Genomic DNA, 16,434 nt, shown 5'->3' with positions numbered 1-16,434 from the left:
CAACGTACTTTTTCACAGCATGTAATGCAATCTCCCCGCGATCCCAAACGAAGTCTTAATAAATAAGGTAAATTGACTTTTTGCCCCTCTTATATTATTTGTGATGATAGAAATAAAGATGATGACCGTCGAAAATTTTTGGAAGGATATTTCTGTATAAGTTTAACAATTGGAACTATTAGAGAGTAGTGATAACAAATCAGAACAGCAAATATGAATATCACTCAACTTTTGTAGAAATAAATATAAAAAATTAAATTTTAATAGAAATATATTTCGATATCTTTATAGGGAGTTGGTTGAACTCTTTCTTTTATTTTATTTTATTTTTTTTTTTCTAAGAGATAGGTAGTATACTATCCACTTCGTTTATTTCATTTAGAAATAACTTAGCTGAAAGTGTGATTCAACTATGATTCAAACTTGGACCTCGAATATCAATCACCAAGCCTTTCGGGTTTTTTTTTTTTTTTTTTTTTTTTTTTTTTTTTTTTTTTTTTTTTTTAAGTCGTTGAGCTTAAAAAAAAAATTGGAGGGGCGTGTACATTTACCCCGCTTCTGATTGGTTGGTGGATTGCATTGTCCCAACCTGCGTCCGCATAATCCACTGTCCTGCGTACAAACGCACGCATCCCCTCCCGCATACATTCGTATTGCTTCTCCCCCCCTTCAACTCCCTTTTCCCCTCTCTCTCTCTCTCTCTCTCTCTCTCTCCATTGTCGTCGTCTCTTTTCCGACCCATCTCTCTCTCTCTCTCTCTCTCTCTCTCTCTCTCTCTCTCATCTCCTTGGGCTATTATAAATAACCCCACCAACTTGCCTCAAATTTACCACAAAGTTGTCTGGAAAGGAGGGCTGGTAATTGTGCTGTTGTTTGTAAGCTCCTAGAGAGATTCTTTNAAGGGGCTTAGTGTGGTGGTGCTCGGGAATTGTTTGAATTTTTGGGGCTTTTGTGCCGCAAAGGTGCTGCTTTTGAGGTAGCTTGAGGGGGCTTTCATGTTACCGCGGGCGGATTGCCGCTTCCCTGCGTGGAATGTGTGAGCACTGAGGGGTCCTCTGCGTGCTGTGGAGGATCCCGTCGCAAGAGGTACCTTAAATTAGGGCTTTTTGTTGTTGGGATACCCTCTCTTTTGATGGTGGAGAGGAGCTTTGGATTGGTGATGGTTGTTAGGGTAACTAGGAAAGAGTACGCCGTAATTTGTTAACAGTTAGAAGCTTGTTGAAAGGATCGAAGGAAATGTTCTCGTCGGGGCCGGATTCTTCTCGAGACACGCCGGTTGCCGAGGGGGCGGTGCAGATTCTGACGCGGTTCGTATGGCCGTATGGTGGGAATAGGGTGCTCCTAACTGGTTCTTTCAGGAGGTTAGGTCTTTCTATATCTATTAAGTGTCTATTACTGTAGCATTCTTTATTAACTGCTTTCATATGGTGTTTGCAGTTATTGCTTTATTGATCATTCTCTGTGTTCAACTTTTATCTTCTGTTTACATGAACTTTGAATGCTCTTATGCATCGATTGTATTTGAACCATATGAAATTTTAATGATGCGACAAAAATGCTAAATCAATTTGCTGACATATGTACTATGCACTAAAAGCTGAAGATGTGATTGTATATGACACTGCCGCCTGTAATCCTCAAAATTTTCAAGGTGGTTATCACGCATGGTGGCTCCCTAGACTCCTAGTCTCCGCTTAGGCATTTGGGCAGATTGTCTGAGGACTTAGACGGTCAATTAGATAAACTTAAATATAAGTCTGTTATGGTTAAACAAATACTTTGCTTTATTCATCGTTGCTACAAGCAGTTAGAATGTACTCTTAAAAGTTTGAGAGTTTAGCTTGTGCTCCATGGCATGCTGATAAATACTAATATAGAGTTGGAAATGGCCGTTTGGTGTATGTAGTCATAAATATTGTGCAATTAGAGATGCATGCAGTTGACATGAAATATTTACAATTGTGCTTATCCAATTAGGCTATCTTGCAGTAGGGGGTGCGTCAATTATAAGTTTTCTGTTTGGTTAAATGTAGTTAGAAGTTATTTCTCCTGGTCTTGTCTTGTTATATATGGGGTGGTGTGATTACCCAAGCACACAAAAGTTTTTCTTTGCTATTTGAGGTTTGCATGGGTGATGAGGTGAACATGCTTGATGTAAAATTACTCCACCCTACTGTTGTATTTCAATAGATTAACCTTTCGATCAATGTAGACTTATATGATATTTACCAACTCAGCTAACCAAACCAAATCATCGTCTTCCCTCTCTCTCCTCAACTAGCTAACATTTAGTCAAATAGAGTCAACAAACATATAACTGCTTCAAGCAATTATTGAAGGCATAACAAAAATTGATATCTCTTACATAAATTTCTATTGAGACAAGATATCTCCTATTTGTTAGCCTTTTCTTCTCTATGTTTAAGAGTAAACCTGAAATTCTACTCTCCAGCACAAATTCATCTAGTTTTCATTTTAACATTTGATTAAATTTGCTGATTGCTTTATAACCTTTTTTGCATATTCCTAAAGGTCAGATGAAACATACATACAAGTTGATGTCGAGGTTTTAACTTTTGGTCAAATTTGTTTATTGCTTATTGCCCTTATTTGCATATTCCTAAAGGTCATAACAAACATGCATACATACAAATTGATTTCGAGGTGTATACTTATTGAGGATTGGTACATGAAATTTAACTTGAGGAACAGTGAATTTGTGAGTATTCTCACTTATTTTGTAAAAACTGCACGTAGACCAATTGACACTTAGAAGCTGTCTTGGTAGACTTCAACTACATTGCAGGTTCACCTAATGAGGCTGCAAAATTCTTGTTTGCAACGTCTATTTTCTGTTGTTTATGTTCTTTGATTCTTTTGGAGGAAAGTTTATCTTAAACATTTGTTTAGGTTGAATCAGCCTTTGTTAAATTAGATGACTTGCCCATTGTTGCCATCAAAACTATGGGAAAAAATAATAAAATGAGCCTGTACAGTCAACTGATAATTACTCTTTGCAACTCTATTTTCACATCATTTTATTACTCGAAAATTTTCGTACGAGTATTGTGTTGATTTCTGTAAGATGTTTTCCTTAGGTGGTCGGAACTTATACCAATGTCTCCTGTGGAAGGTTGTCCTACTGTATTCCAGGCAATCTGCAGTTTGGCTCCTGGCATTCATCAGGTAATTCTGTAGTTTTTTCAGTCTTTGTAGCTTCTTTTTTTTTTTTTTTTTCCCTGCCCTCCGTAACTTTCTTATTTAAATGTTGGTTTTTTCACCCTCAAATTTAATCCTTGAATGTCATTAACTTGCATTGAGACCTTGCTAGTTTAGGTTACTTATCTGGTCTAAGTTTTTTACTGTTAGAATGCTTAGAATGCTTATTTGCTAGACATTTGTGTGCTAATATGAAATTCAAAGCGAACATATTGGTGCGTTTGCTTGACCATTCAGTTAAGCTTTCAGACACAATTGTTTCATCTGTAATATTTAAAGTTTTATACTACTGTGTTCTATACATGCAGTACAAATTCTTTGTTGATGGAGAATGGCGGCACGATGAACGGCAGCCTTTCGTGACCGGAGAGTATGGGATAGTAAACACTTTGTATTTGACTGGTGATGTTGATCCTATGCCTTCACTGTTGAGCCCTCACACGCCTAGAAATAGGACGACCATGGATGTTGATAATGACAGTGTGGTAAGGATACGAGTGAACTTTTGTTGTGGTAATAAATGCACTACGTAAAGAAAGATATTTGTTATATGTTGTAATAAACTTTTTTCATTTCTTTAAAATTTAAATCTCTCTCTCTCTCTCTCTCTCTCTCTCTATATATATATATATATAATCTCTCTCTCTCTCTCTCTCTCTCTCTCTCTCTATATATATATATATATATATATATTTATTTATTTATTTATTTATAGCCACTTTGGAACCATGTGTGAAGAGAATTTGCGAGATGTTTAGTTTCAAGTAGTCTTTTGGAAAGCTATTGATTAGTAGGTATCACTACTCTTTCACTTTTGATGTCTTGAAACATTTACTTGCATTTCTGGTAGTAATTACTTTCCGTGATATAACATATTACGACTTAGACAGTGGAGAATGCATGAAAAAAAATATATTTCTTTGTTGAGTAGGTACTGTTGGCTTAAATGGGCCAGCATCCCGCCTTATAGCGGGAGGCCATGTTGGGGTAAGTCATATTCGAAATGGCGTAAGGCTAGATGGGTCGAGTCATGTTCGAAGTGGCGTGAGACTGGTTGGGCCGAGTCACAATCGAGACTCGTGGGCGCCGTATCTGTACGCTTTAATTGAATTGGTTCCGTATTTCTAACAGCTCGAGCTTTTGGGATTAATGGCTAGCGCCAACGATCCGACAAAGTAGTATCAGAGCCAGAGGTCACGAGTTCGGTTCCCGCATGCTGCAAATGTGTGCAGGTGCTTGGGGAGGGATTGTTGGCTTAAATGGGCCAGCATCCTGTCTTGTAGCGGAAGGCCATGTTGGGCCGAGTCATATTCGAAATGGCGTGAGGCTGGGTGGGCCGAGTCATGTTCGAAGTGACGTGAGGTTAGTTGGGCCGAGTCACAATCAAGACCCATGGGCGCTGTATCTGTACGCTTTAAGTGAATTGGTTACGTATTTCTAACAGCTCGAGCTTTTGGGATTAATGGTTAGCGCCAACGATCTGACAGGTACAGAGTATGAGTTAGGTCCCATAGATAGAGGGGTGAAACAAGGAAGTGTAATATCTTGAGAACACTATGCAATGATTTGTTTACTCGTGTAACTTGGTTTTCTTGCCATAAATAACACTTCTGCAACCTAAAATATACATCTCAAGAGAAAAATAAAACTCATTTGTCGAACACATACTTTGTAAAGCTGCAATTGACGACTTTTAGCTTTATAGCAGCCAATAAATAGATATATGTATAGATACAACTAAGGATATTGTAATAGCTGCCTGCGGTGGTAGTGCACATAGTTGATTGGAGAAAATAGAATTAGGATATTTGAGTAACTGGAACAGATGACTGTGGTGAACAGACTTCTTTTATTCGCAATAATGTATGCATGTTTCCTGTAGAAGACGAGATGAGCTTTTTTCTAGATATTATCGGATCTAGTGTTAGTCTATGTTGCACCGCCATTATTTATTTTCTGAGCAGGTGATTCTGTTGGATGGTGTTGTGCAGGTGAGCCCTCGTAGAATTTCAGAGACTGATATTGAAATATCGAGGCATCATGTTTCTGACTTTCTATCCCGACACACTGCATATGATTTACTCCCTAACTCCGGAAAGGTACAGATGATCCTCCTTTTTCTGTTTTCCTGAATCTTTGCCTTTGCCATGAGGGAAATAACTTTGCCTTTTTTGAGCATTCGTTCAGGTCATTGCTTTTGATGTTAATTTGCCCGTGAAGCAGGCTTTTCATATTCTATATGAACAGGTACTTCTATTCTAAGTTGTCATACTCCTTGTAATGCCATATATGAAACCCTAATCTTTGCTGCCTTGTTACATGTGCATCTTTCCTTTTTTCCAAACATACAAGATTTTGATTCAGCACTTGGAAGACTGAGAAGTTCATTTCCCCTCCTCTTGATTTGCATTGGAGATTACTCCCCTCTTAATTTGCTGGGTTTTGGACAATTAGAAGAAGTTACCTGTTAATACATCCCGGAATTATGCTTGAGCTGGTATTACGTTAAGTTGAAGTGTATAAATAGACCTTTATCAACTATAAATGCCAAAGGTTTCTACATCCTATATATGGCTGTCCAAAAGCATTCTGATTTCCATGCTTGCATCTCGAAGCGAAAACCTTTTGTGCTTAATCCTTTTATATTTCCTGAGTTCGTATTGGACATGAATATGCTAACACTGAGCTTTTAAAGTTTTGTGGTATTGTTAGTGAAAGTCCAGAAGATGAAAGTCCAGAAGAAGAAAATTACATACATTGCAGCTTTTTTTTGTGTTCACTTAATGCTAAATCAACTTATGTTGATGTTTACAGGGAATTCCTGTTGCTCCTCTGTGGGATTTCTACAGAGGACAATTTGTTGGAGTACTTAGCCCATTGGACTTCATATTAATATTGAGAGAGGTAGTACTTCAATATCTTTTACTCCTTTTCCTGGTCTCTTCTTCTTGCGCATTTAACATCGCTTGGTATGTCCCATGCAGCTGAGTTCACTGAGATTATTGTCAAAAAGGCATCTTTATTTTCAATATATGTTTGCATTCTTTATTATACTCGCAATGTATTTATTAAAGAAGGACCTCTATCTTATCATGTGTTACATTTCTCTATGCTTAATTGAATTTACTTGTGCTATTTAATTTTAATTATAAGCTTTACTTTCTCTTATCAGAACTAGCTCTATAATTAGTAGAATGTGGTCAAACTGCATTCTACATCTTACCTAACTAATACCAATTTTCAGATATTACATTTTTGGGTTTATTCCTAGTCCAATGCAAAGTCATTTTGACCAGAATAACCTTTCTGAGTTCTGTAATACGTATAAGCAATAGAGTATATCTTATTAGGCTTATGAAATGCTTAATTTGCTGGGTCAGCCATATTTACTTCTTCAGTGCTATGTTTCAACTTCCTTACTCTTTCCTCGTCTGTAGATTCTGTACTGTTGTTAAAAGATTATCTTGTGCTTATTGCAGCTCGGAAATCATGGCTCAAACCTAACAGAGGAAGAGCTTGAGACCCACACAATATCTGCTTGGAAACGGGGAAAGCAGCAACTTTACCGGCAAATGGATGGGCACGGTCGACCATTTCAAAGGCATCTAATGCATGTAAGTTCCTGTATGGCTGATATTAATGCAATTACAATTGTTTAGCTTGGAAGTTGCCTTTAACTAAAGTACTGAATATTTACAAACAGTTCAAACAGATGCCTGGACTGAATTCATGGTAAATTTAGGTTATAATGGGGAGTACAAATTAAGTCAGGTTATTCCTTTGTTTTGGAAACTGAACTTGATTCTTATCCAATGAGTTGGCTTTGTTGGTCTGTAATTATGATCATTTTTGCAGTAAAAGAATGTTTTTCTCATCAGAGTGACTTTTTGAACAATTTCTTTTTAGAAGATATAACCTTCACTATTGAAACTTTGAAAAGGACCAAGAATTAATAGCTATTGGAAAAAACTTCAGGGACTAAAACCTGTGAGCGTATTTGAATGTGAAACTCTAGGGACCAATCTTGTATTTTAACCTTTTCTTCAGTAAAAGCGGACTAGTATTGAAGGTATGAAGGCTGATGGTTTATTGTGGTATAGGTGGTAATGTCAACCATAGGCATATGGATTTCCTCTAGTTTGTTACCTATTACACTAAAGACTCTGCAATGGGGTCCGTTGGCTGATAGCTCACTTTTACATTTCTTACCAGGAATTTTCTTACAAGCCATAAAAAGATTGTTAAGACTTTTTTTTTCTCTGACTATTATGAACGCTTAATTGCCTTTTGTAACCATGCATTACTTTCTCCGCCGTTAGATCTACCTCTTTGACCATTTCTACCCCTTAGATCATACTATTCAACCAACCACCCACTCAACTCTAGGGGACCACTATCATTCAACTACACATTCCTTAATCCAAGGGCCAAAAACCTAATAGCACCAATGACTTGGTGCCATTAATAGTATTCTACTCTCTCTCTCTCTCTCTCTCTCTCTCTCTCTCTCTCTCTATATATATATATATATATATATATATATATATATCCTTGAAATACTATCGATAGTAAATAAATAGTGTTTACTATCAGCTTTCTAGCCCATTCCAACTACCACCACTAAACCCTAGGAATCTAAGGGTTAAAAAGTAGATAATAAACGCTATTCTTCTACTATCAATAGTATTCCAGGTGAACTATATATACATATGTGTGTGTGTGTAACAATGTAATTGAGATGTTGCCATAAACTCATTGTGTCTTGCCAATGGGTTGTTTAGGCCAGCCCGTATGATTCCTTGAGGGATGTAGCTTTAATGATTCTGCAAAATGATGTTTCCACTGTTCCAATCATCCATTCAACATCAGAAGATGGATCCTTTCCGCAGTTGCTGCATCTCGCATCCCTTTCAGGAATTTTGAAATGTGAGTTGTTCTTTCGTGGGCTTACTTTCATCAATTATTTTTGACATTATTTTACTAATCTCATACAATATTCCTGGTTTTGCCATCTTATTTTTTCTTAGATTTTCTTTTTGTTTGTTAATTTTCAGGTATCTGCAGGTACTTTAAACACTCTTCTAGTGCTTTGCCGGCTCTACAGCAACCAGTGTGTACAATTCCTTTGGGTACATGGGTTCCTAAAATTGGGGATCCAAGTGGGCGTCCACTGGCCATGTTGAGACCAAATGCGTCACTCAGCTCTGCTCTTTCTTTGTTGGTTCAAGGTTGAAACTAAACTTTTCGAGACCACAATTTGTCAATTTATTCAGATTCTCAAGCAATGCCGGATAGTGAATTTCCTGTTAAATATAAATCTAGTATTATACTTTAATTTTGTTTTGGCATGTTCGACTTTTCTTTCAACTGAGATTGTAAGTTCTAGAGATCATTTACCTTCTTGTGCCTGTATCAGCTAGATGTGGACTTTCTGGTATTGTGGGTTTCCATTATCGTCAGATAAGTTTGTGAGACACATGAGGGAGGGGGAAGGGAGGAGGATTTGTGTATTTATATACTTATGCTAAGATTTATGTATGTATACATGGATGTGTGTACTGAGTGTGCCTTAAGCGCTCGTAAGTAGAGACTCTTCTTTGGAATTATGCCTTTGAATATTTCAGATTTCAGTGTACTCTGACTGCAACACTGACTTTATTAGCTCCTACTTTTCTCTTGCAATTTCATAGTAGTTACCTTACACTAGGTTTCTGTGTTTATTGACTACAGCTCGTGTAAGTTCAATACCTATTGTTGATGACAATGACTCGTTGCTGGATACATATTCTAGAAGGTACAACTGATGGCAACCTTTTGATATCTGGAGTCTTTTTTTTTAAAAAAAAACAAGTTCTGTGGAATTACTAGTGCTTGCTCTTCCATCCGCAGTGACATCACATCATTGGCTAAAGACAGAGCTTATACCCATATTCACCTTGATGAGATGAGTATCCATCAGGTAATACGAAAACCTGTTTTGTTTTATGTCAACTTAGAAAGAGTTTTCCATAATTTGTCTAAAAAATTGTTGACTTAGGCCTCGTTTGATATTGTTGTCATATTTTTATTTTTTTAAACACTAATTCTATATAATTTGATGTGTTGGAAGAAAGACTTGTCTTGTTGTTATAGTTGGTTAGCTTACAAGGCATCCGGTCAAGTGGTAGATTACTTGTTAAAAAAAATTAAGTAAAAAAAGTTGTTTGCAAGTTTTTTATTTTTTTTTTGTGTCTAAGTAAACACTTTGGATGAAAAGATTGCAAACAATTCACTGTCTACTTCTACACCTTTTGATATACAAAATTTTGCTTAAAAAAAACAAAAAACAAACATGATGCCGAATGAGGCCTTAGTTTGCTACATTCTTTAGACAAAAGGAGATTTAGTGAGCAATGTAATTGCTTCATTCTCCATAATTCACAGGCACTGCAACTTGCCCAAGATGCGAATTCGCCGCACAGGTTCTTCTATGGACAGAGATGCCAAATGTGCCTCCGCTCTGATACATTGCTTAAAGTGATGGAGCGATTGGCAAGCCCCGGTAACATTTCACACTTGCGAATACAAATCTCACAGTCGGAGTTTTCTGTTATGTTCAATAGATAAAGAAAACAAACGGAAGAAAACAATTGGAGTTTTCATTTCTTACCTGTACAGTTTTCCCTTATTTCAGGTGTTCGCCGTGTGATTATTGTCGAGGCCGGTAGCAAGCGTGTCGAGGGCATAATATCACTAAGCGACGTTTTCAGGTTTTTGCTTGCCTAAACAACGACCTGCTATTTAAACCTACCAATTTTGTGAAAAATGAACAGGAAAACTTTGCAAGCTTTATTACTTTGCCTGAGGTTTTCGCATTTGACGCTTTATTGGATGGAGCATGGATAAGGATTTGTGCATTGTCTTTTTAATGTGTTACAGCCAGCCACTAGGGGGTCTGTAAATGTTCAAATTTTCTTATTCTTTTCTGGTTTCAATTTTTTTTTTTTTTCTTTTATGTTCTATTACTCGGATAATGTCTCCAAGTCCTTACTCCTGTTTTATCGGAAACATCCTGCTGAATGATCTAAGGGGCTTGATCTTTTATATTCATCCTATTGGTCTAAAAGCAGAAAGCAGTACGGAGCGAAAAGGAGCTGCTGTTTCATGTAATGCCATGGAAAACCATCACTGGTGGGGCCATGAAAACTGTAATTCAGCAAGCAGTACATGAAGTTAAAAGAAAAAAAAGTAAAAAAAAGAAATTATTCTTTCCTGACTTTGAACATCCTTTTGCCTCTCTGTTATGATCTTAACTTAAATGAATGTCCCATGGGAGACGAATCGTGCAGTGAGACGAAGTTTCGAATAAACACTCTTTGCACGTCTCTTTATGTTATTGCGACCAAGGTGGAGTTTGTTCGTTCGATGCTACAAAATAACTTACTTGAAGAGGCGGAAGGGGATCGAAGGTTGTTGTATGGACTCTCCCTTACTGCTCTGGTTCGAAGGGAGGCTAATGTTCTTCGCTCTACATTCTGTTATGTTTCAGTTGGTCGGTGTTTCCAAATGCTTGAGCTTTTATTTAGTCCGTATATTGGTTTAGTATAGTTGAAGAAATGTGCAGTGATCAGCTTTGTTGTGCGAACTGTACGGTTCGACGGATGTGATTTTGTCAAGTAGGTATGGCGGTTGGTATTTTCTTGGACTGTTTTGTTTCTTCTGGTTGAAAGTTGTGTGTCCAATTTTTGCTGCTCTATGGATGTTAGATTGGAGCATTCATTGTAAATGCACTCTCTTTGTTCATCCTACTCAAATTTTCTTTTTTTCTTTCTTATTTTTTATTTTGGATTTCGTACACGATGGGTAGGTTCTATGAAATATCATGTTTTGAAGGGTGGTGTGGTGTGGTGTGGTGGGGAGGGTGTATGATATTATTTTCCCTTTTTCTTTTTTATTTTTTTACTTATTATTTATATAGCAGCTTACTGAGGGAGTTCATTAGAAAATACATTAGGAAGAACTAGATTTGTGAAAGCCCTTTAATCACTGGAAACTTTTAAATTGATAGAATGCTAAATCTTAAATAACATAATTTACCTCATATACAATTAGGAAAGGAAAATAATTTGCAAGAGAGAGAAAAGTATAATAAAACATTTAAAATACAGATTACAAGCGGCCGGAAACCCTAAAAAAAAAAAAAAATCTAAAAATCTAAAATTGTCTTTCTCGGCTGCCGTGTTGACAATCTTCGACTCGGCCAGAATTGCAGTTTGGAAGACTGGTGAACTTAAAAAAAAAAAAACAAGAACTAACACAACTTTCTGCATGTAAAGAAATCGACAGCAGACAAACAGCAAACTGAAATCGCCTTGCCATGCAAAGAAGCATGAGGATCCTGTTGATTTCAGGTATACAGAGATCTGGGCCATCCTTTTTCGACTAGAGAGAGAATGATATTACGCACAACCGAGAATGATTATAGATGGGCCGTCATGAAAATAACAAGTTACCAAGGGTTTTTATGCAATATTTGGAAGTTTACAATTTTTTTTTTTTTTTTTTATAAAAAGGGATCTATAGTAAATTAGAGTTTAGCTATTATACTCTTATGAGTACGATCGCCTTCGTACTCATAAGTCAATTTTTATAATAAAGCTTCTAAATCGACAATTTATACAGTTAAACATTATCTAGAATATTTAAAACTTCTAGAAATCAAATTTCATAATTTTTCGACATTATTCACCTTGCGATCAAAAGATTTCAAAATTGACAATTTTTAACGGCCGATATGAAATACTTACTAGTTTAACGGTATAAAAGAATTGAACTAGGTTGAATTTTTCATAAAAAATTCTATTCACTATCTAGGTAAAGATTAATAACTCTGATCTTAAATTGAAGAATCCGATCATCCATTTTTCGAATGTTGTTCGATTTTGACTGTTCATTTAATACCCGCTTGATAGGCTTTATTATGATTTCAAAAAATTACGAAATTTATATTCTAGAAGTTTTAAATACTCTAGATCATATTTAACGAAGTGAATCGTCGATTCAGAAGCCTTATCATTGAAAACGACTTGTGAGTACGAAGGACTATACTCATAAGACTACAGCAGCCCTACTCTAGTAAATTAATCTAGTATATTGCCTTCAATATCTTCAATGCTTGGATACCTCCCATGCTTGAGACGTATAATGCGTCAATTAGTAAGAGAGAATGTTATCTTTGAACCAGTGATTGCTCTGATCAGCAGAGTGACATTTTGTAGATCATTTCTCTTTTAGAAAACAATATTTGCCTAATCATTCGGTTTTTCTATAACTTTTTGCAGATAGTCTGCTGTTAAAGAAATCATAGTATTTTGTTTTAAGAAGTGATCATAATGCAACATACCCTGATGGATGCAACAGTGAAGAGGCCAAGATCTGCGAAAATAGCTTCTGTACCTGCAGATGCCACATAACATAAGAAAAAGAAAAAGAAGCACTATATTCTGCTTGAATGTTAACATAGCAAATTAGATACCTGTCATAGAAAGAAGTACTCCGCCGAGAGATATCCATCCGTCTGTCCCGGTCCTTGTAAAGAATTTAATCATGTAATATGGAGAGAGAGCACAAATACGTGTCGGGGTTCCAGTAAATGATGTTGTACAGGCTGATTACGCCGGTACGCAAGAGCCAAATGATAACAACAGGTTGAAACAGGAAGGCAACTCTCTGAGTGCCCCTGTGCTGCGAAGCAAAGAGGCGAAGCAGCACTATGCAGACAACTAGTGCAGCCTCGCCTTTTAGCAAGAAACGAAAAAAGAAAATGTTTACTTGTTAAAGTTCCAAACAGAAAGCTATTTGAAGAAGGATACATCATTAATAGATAAGAGTAAAGAACTTAGGTAGATACATACACAATCAAGATGATATGCACCTACATAACATTGGAAGTATTAATTTCCGAAAAACTGAATCTCCAAACTATAGCACATAATCATCTTATATAGAGGAGATCTAGAGAAAAAAATTCGAGATAATGTATTATCTGAGAAATACATAATACTGTATAACAGTAACTTACCTTGCGACATTGATTTTCTTAAGTTTCTAAATGCAGGGGCTGGGCCTTTCGGAACAAATCGTCATTTTGATAGGATTTTCAAGCCATGACAGATGGAGAGGTGATAAACAGCTGTGTTATTTTTGGAGGCTTGCATATTAAGATTAAATTTTTAACTATGAGCAATTCACAGAGAACTAAGAGGCTCTATGAATCTTTCGTCAGATCCATCATCCAGAACAGCATAATATGCCCAAAATCAAGTAAAATATGAACTGTATCCATATATTAGGGTTCCACTGCACTAAATTTAAAATTAGAACAAAGTAACCATTAGTCAATCCTATTTGCCCGAATTTGAGGACCAGAAGTAGATGATAGAACTGTAAAAAATGGCAACCGGTTTTAGCAGCAAAAGCAAATTAAGATCCAAAGAGATTGAGGGAAGATCAAACATATGCAGTAGTACTACAAAATATTACCGTTGTGATAACACCATAACCAATATACCATGGAAGTTCCGAAGAACACCATAAGCAAGTTCTCGACTTACCTATGCTTTTCAAAGAGCCGTCTCAATGCAGAGGACATAGTATTCCGAATTGTGTATCCCGGTCTGTAATACGATGAAAGTTCCTCATCAGCTGCTTGCTGGTTAGGAAGTAAACTGAACCTGGCATGCCTGCAGAGGAGAGAGTACAAAGCAAAATTTCCCCCTATAAACAATATGTATATCACCACAAATAATGAGGTATTATACAGTAATAGCAATGCATTTCCTTGCTCACCTTCTAGGTTATCGTCAGCGCTCGATACAATGATAACGTACTTGAGCAAGGGAAGCAAAGTGAATGTCCAAAATATCAAGGAAAACACACCAAATTTTGTTTGCTCATTATGGTGATGGCTTAGTCTCCTAGAAAATGCTCTTTTTTTTATATACATAAAGAGGAGAAATGCTCAGGTCACCATAAACTACACCGAAACTCTGATGCGACAAAAGGAGCAGGTGTTGAGGTAGAGAAGTTACTGTGATAGAAGTATGATATTGAAAGGAAAAGTAGATTTCAGAAAAAAAAAAAGAGAAAATTTGAAAGAATGTGATACCATTTCCTGGGAAAATGATTATAACTATGAAAATAATATGATTCAAACTATCGAAAAGGACAAAGCTTTAACTATAATTTCTGCTACGTTTTGGTCAATTGCTACTTCGAATCGATTTTAACTAAAATTTGATCACTCTGCAGGGGCACTGGGGCTATTGAATCAAAAGGGTCGGTTAAAACGTGAATTGACCCAAAGATAGATGCTAAATTTCCAATCGATTCACGAGAATAAGAACCAATTCTAAATGAAGAATGAGTGGAATACAACAGTTCAAATGCGTGCATATATGAATCGAGATTCTTTAACAACTAGGGCAACAAGTTTTCTCCTCTATTCGATCCAATTACTCTATTCCTACAATCCACCAACTCGTAAATGAGATCAAAACGCCGAAAATTTCGATTTCCACCCTAAAATTAGCAACCTCACAACAAAAAAATCACAAAACAATCGTAAAAAATCGGGGAAAAAAGGGAGAATCGAGGACGCACCGCGCCTTCGTAGGGAGGAGCGTCGCCTCTCTCCCGATCCATGGCGGAGGCGGAGACGGAGAAGGGATCGAGCGAAAGGGGTCTCCATTGCTGGGGATTGAGATCCGAACCCTAGGCATGAGATTTCGCGCCAAAACGTCGGAGCGAGGAGGGAGAAAAGGGCGCGAAAATTGCCGAGTCGCGAGGTGGGGGCGCGGGAACCGGTGTCGAGGCGCCTTTTATAACGGGGAATATTACGGGTACGTCCTTGTAAATTTTTAATTTTTACATCCGTCCCTCGAAACCTTACATTTCCATCCTCACTTAATTAAGGAGCACAAGTTACTTATCCCAGTTGTTGTTATTTGTGTGTCATCTTAAATGGTTAGAGGTTTTTATCAATCGCATAGAAATATATATTCAAATTATGAGGTTTGAGTTTTTCATTTTTAGTTTTTAGGTTAAAAAAGAGAGGCGCAGTTTTTGTACAGTTCTATACATATAATTTTTTTATACGCAAAATTATTTTATTATTTATACGTCTAAATTGTTCATATTGAAAATTTCTAATTTTATTCCTCTACTAATAAATGGTAAGATCATTTTGTGTAAAAAAATACAGTATGCAAGAGGGTACAAGATATAGATATTTTAATTTTCATATTTTAATTTTCTTTGAGGCTAAGTTTGTACTCAATTTTATGCAACCACTTTTTATCTTTTATTCTAATACTTTCGTCTTTTAATATTCTTTTATAGATATTTTTACATTCGTATAATTTTATATTTTTAGTTTAATTTGAAATTTTTGATGAATGTTCCTTCCATATGTGGTACATTTAAAAAATATTTTGACTCTTTAAACTATTCGATTTAATTATTATGTTAATAAATTTATGTGACACTTCTTCAATAAATAAAATGTCTTAATGAATTATGATTCTCTATACTAAAAATAAATATTAGTATACACGTCTTATTTAGAGGGGCTAGAAACTGGGTTAAAATTTGGTTAAGCGGCAAAGAGCGTAATTACAATAATTAGAATATTAGGGGCCTCCTAGGCAATTTTACGTGTACTTTGGAAACCAAAAGTATGGATTGCAGCTGTAAATATGTAAACTAAGAGGGGCTTGTGAGCTAAAACGCCTTCTCCCTCTCTCGTGTAGTCCTGTTCCAAATATTACGAAGCTTTTAGCTTCCAACGGTCGACTCAAGCTCGTCAATGGCGTCGTCTTCTCCGTCGCCGACGAGAAGCTCCGCCGCCGNTTGCATCCTCACTTAATTAAGGAGCACAAGTTACTTTATCCCAGTTGTTGTTATTTGTGTGTCATCTTAAAAGGTTAGAGGTTTTTATCAATCGCATAGAAATATATATATTTAGTTTTTAGGTTAAAAAAGAGAGGCGCAGTTTTTGTACAGTTCTATACATATAATTTTTTTATACGCAAAATTATTTTATTATTGATACATCTAAATTGTTCATATTGAAAATTTCTAATTTTATTCTTCTACTAATGAATGGTAAAATCATTTTGTGTAAAAAAATACAGTATGCAAGAGGGTTCAAGATATAGATATTTTTAATTTTCATAT

The 16,434-nt window shown here is 36.2% G+C and overlaps 1 protein-coding gene and 1 long non-coding RNA gene across 3 annotated transcripts; one reads left to right on the top strand and one right to left on the bottom strand.

The window, feature by feature from the left end:
* LOC109728163 (sucrose nonfermenting 4-like protein) lies at positions 906-10,940 on the top strand. The gene is made up of 14 exons (XM_020258512.1): positions 906-1,086; positions 1,208-1,361; positions 3,099-3,186; positions 3,528-3,704; positions 5,211-5,318; positions 5,407-5,466; positions 6,034-6,123; positions 6,699-6,833; positions 8,001-8,145; positions 8,274-8,447; positions 8,950-9,013; positions 9,109-9,178; positions 9,643-9,760; positions 9,893-10,940. Exons 2-14 carry the CDS (start codon positions 1,237-1,239, stop codon positions 9,982-9,984), a joined length of 1,446 nt encoding a protein of 481 aa, XP_020114101.1. The 5' UTR covers positions 906-1,086; positions 1,208-1,236; the 3' UTR covers positions 9,985-10,940.
* LOC109728285 lies at positions 11,431-15,024 on the bottom strand. 2 transcript variants are annotated; one of them, XR_002220946.1, is made up of 6 exons: positions 14,860-15,024; positions 14,047-14,184; positions 13,812-13,940; positions 12,734-12,995; positions 12,602-12,654; positions 11,431-11,640 (listed from the first exon to the last, which is right to left on the bottom strand). It is a non-coding gene; the product is annotated as an uncharacterized LOC109728285 (long non-coding RNA). The 2 variants fall into 2 exon arrangements; XR_002220947.1 differs by lacking the exon at positions 14,047-14,184.

This window comes from Ananas comosus, linkage group 23 (assembly GCF_001540865.1).
Source record: "Ananas comosus cultivar F153 linkage group 23, ASM154086v1, whole genome shotgun sequence".
NCBI lineage: Eukaryota > Viridiplantae > Streptophyta > Magnoliopsida > Poales > Bromeliaceae > Ananas > Ananas comosus.
This window is presented reverse-complemented; position numbering and strand designations above follow the sequence as displayed.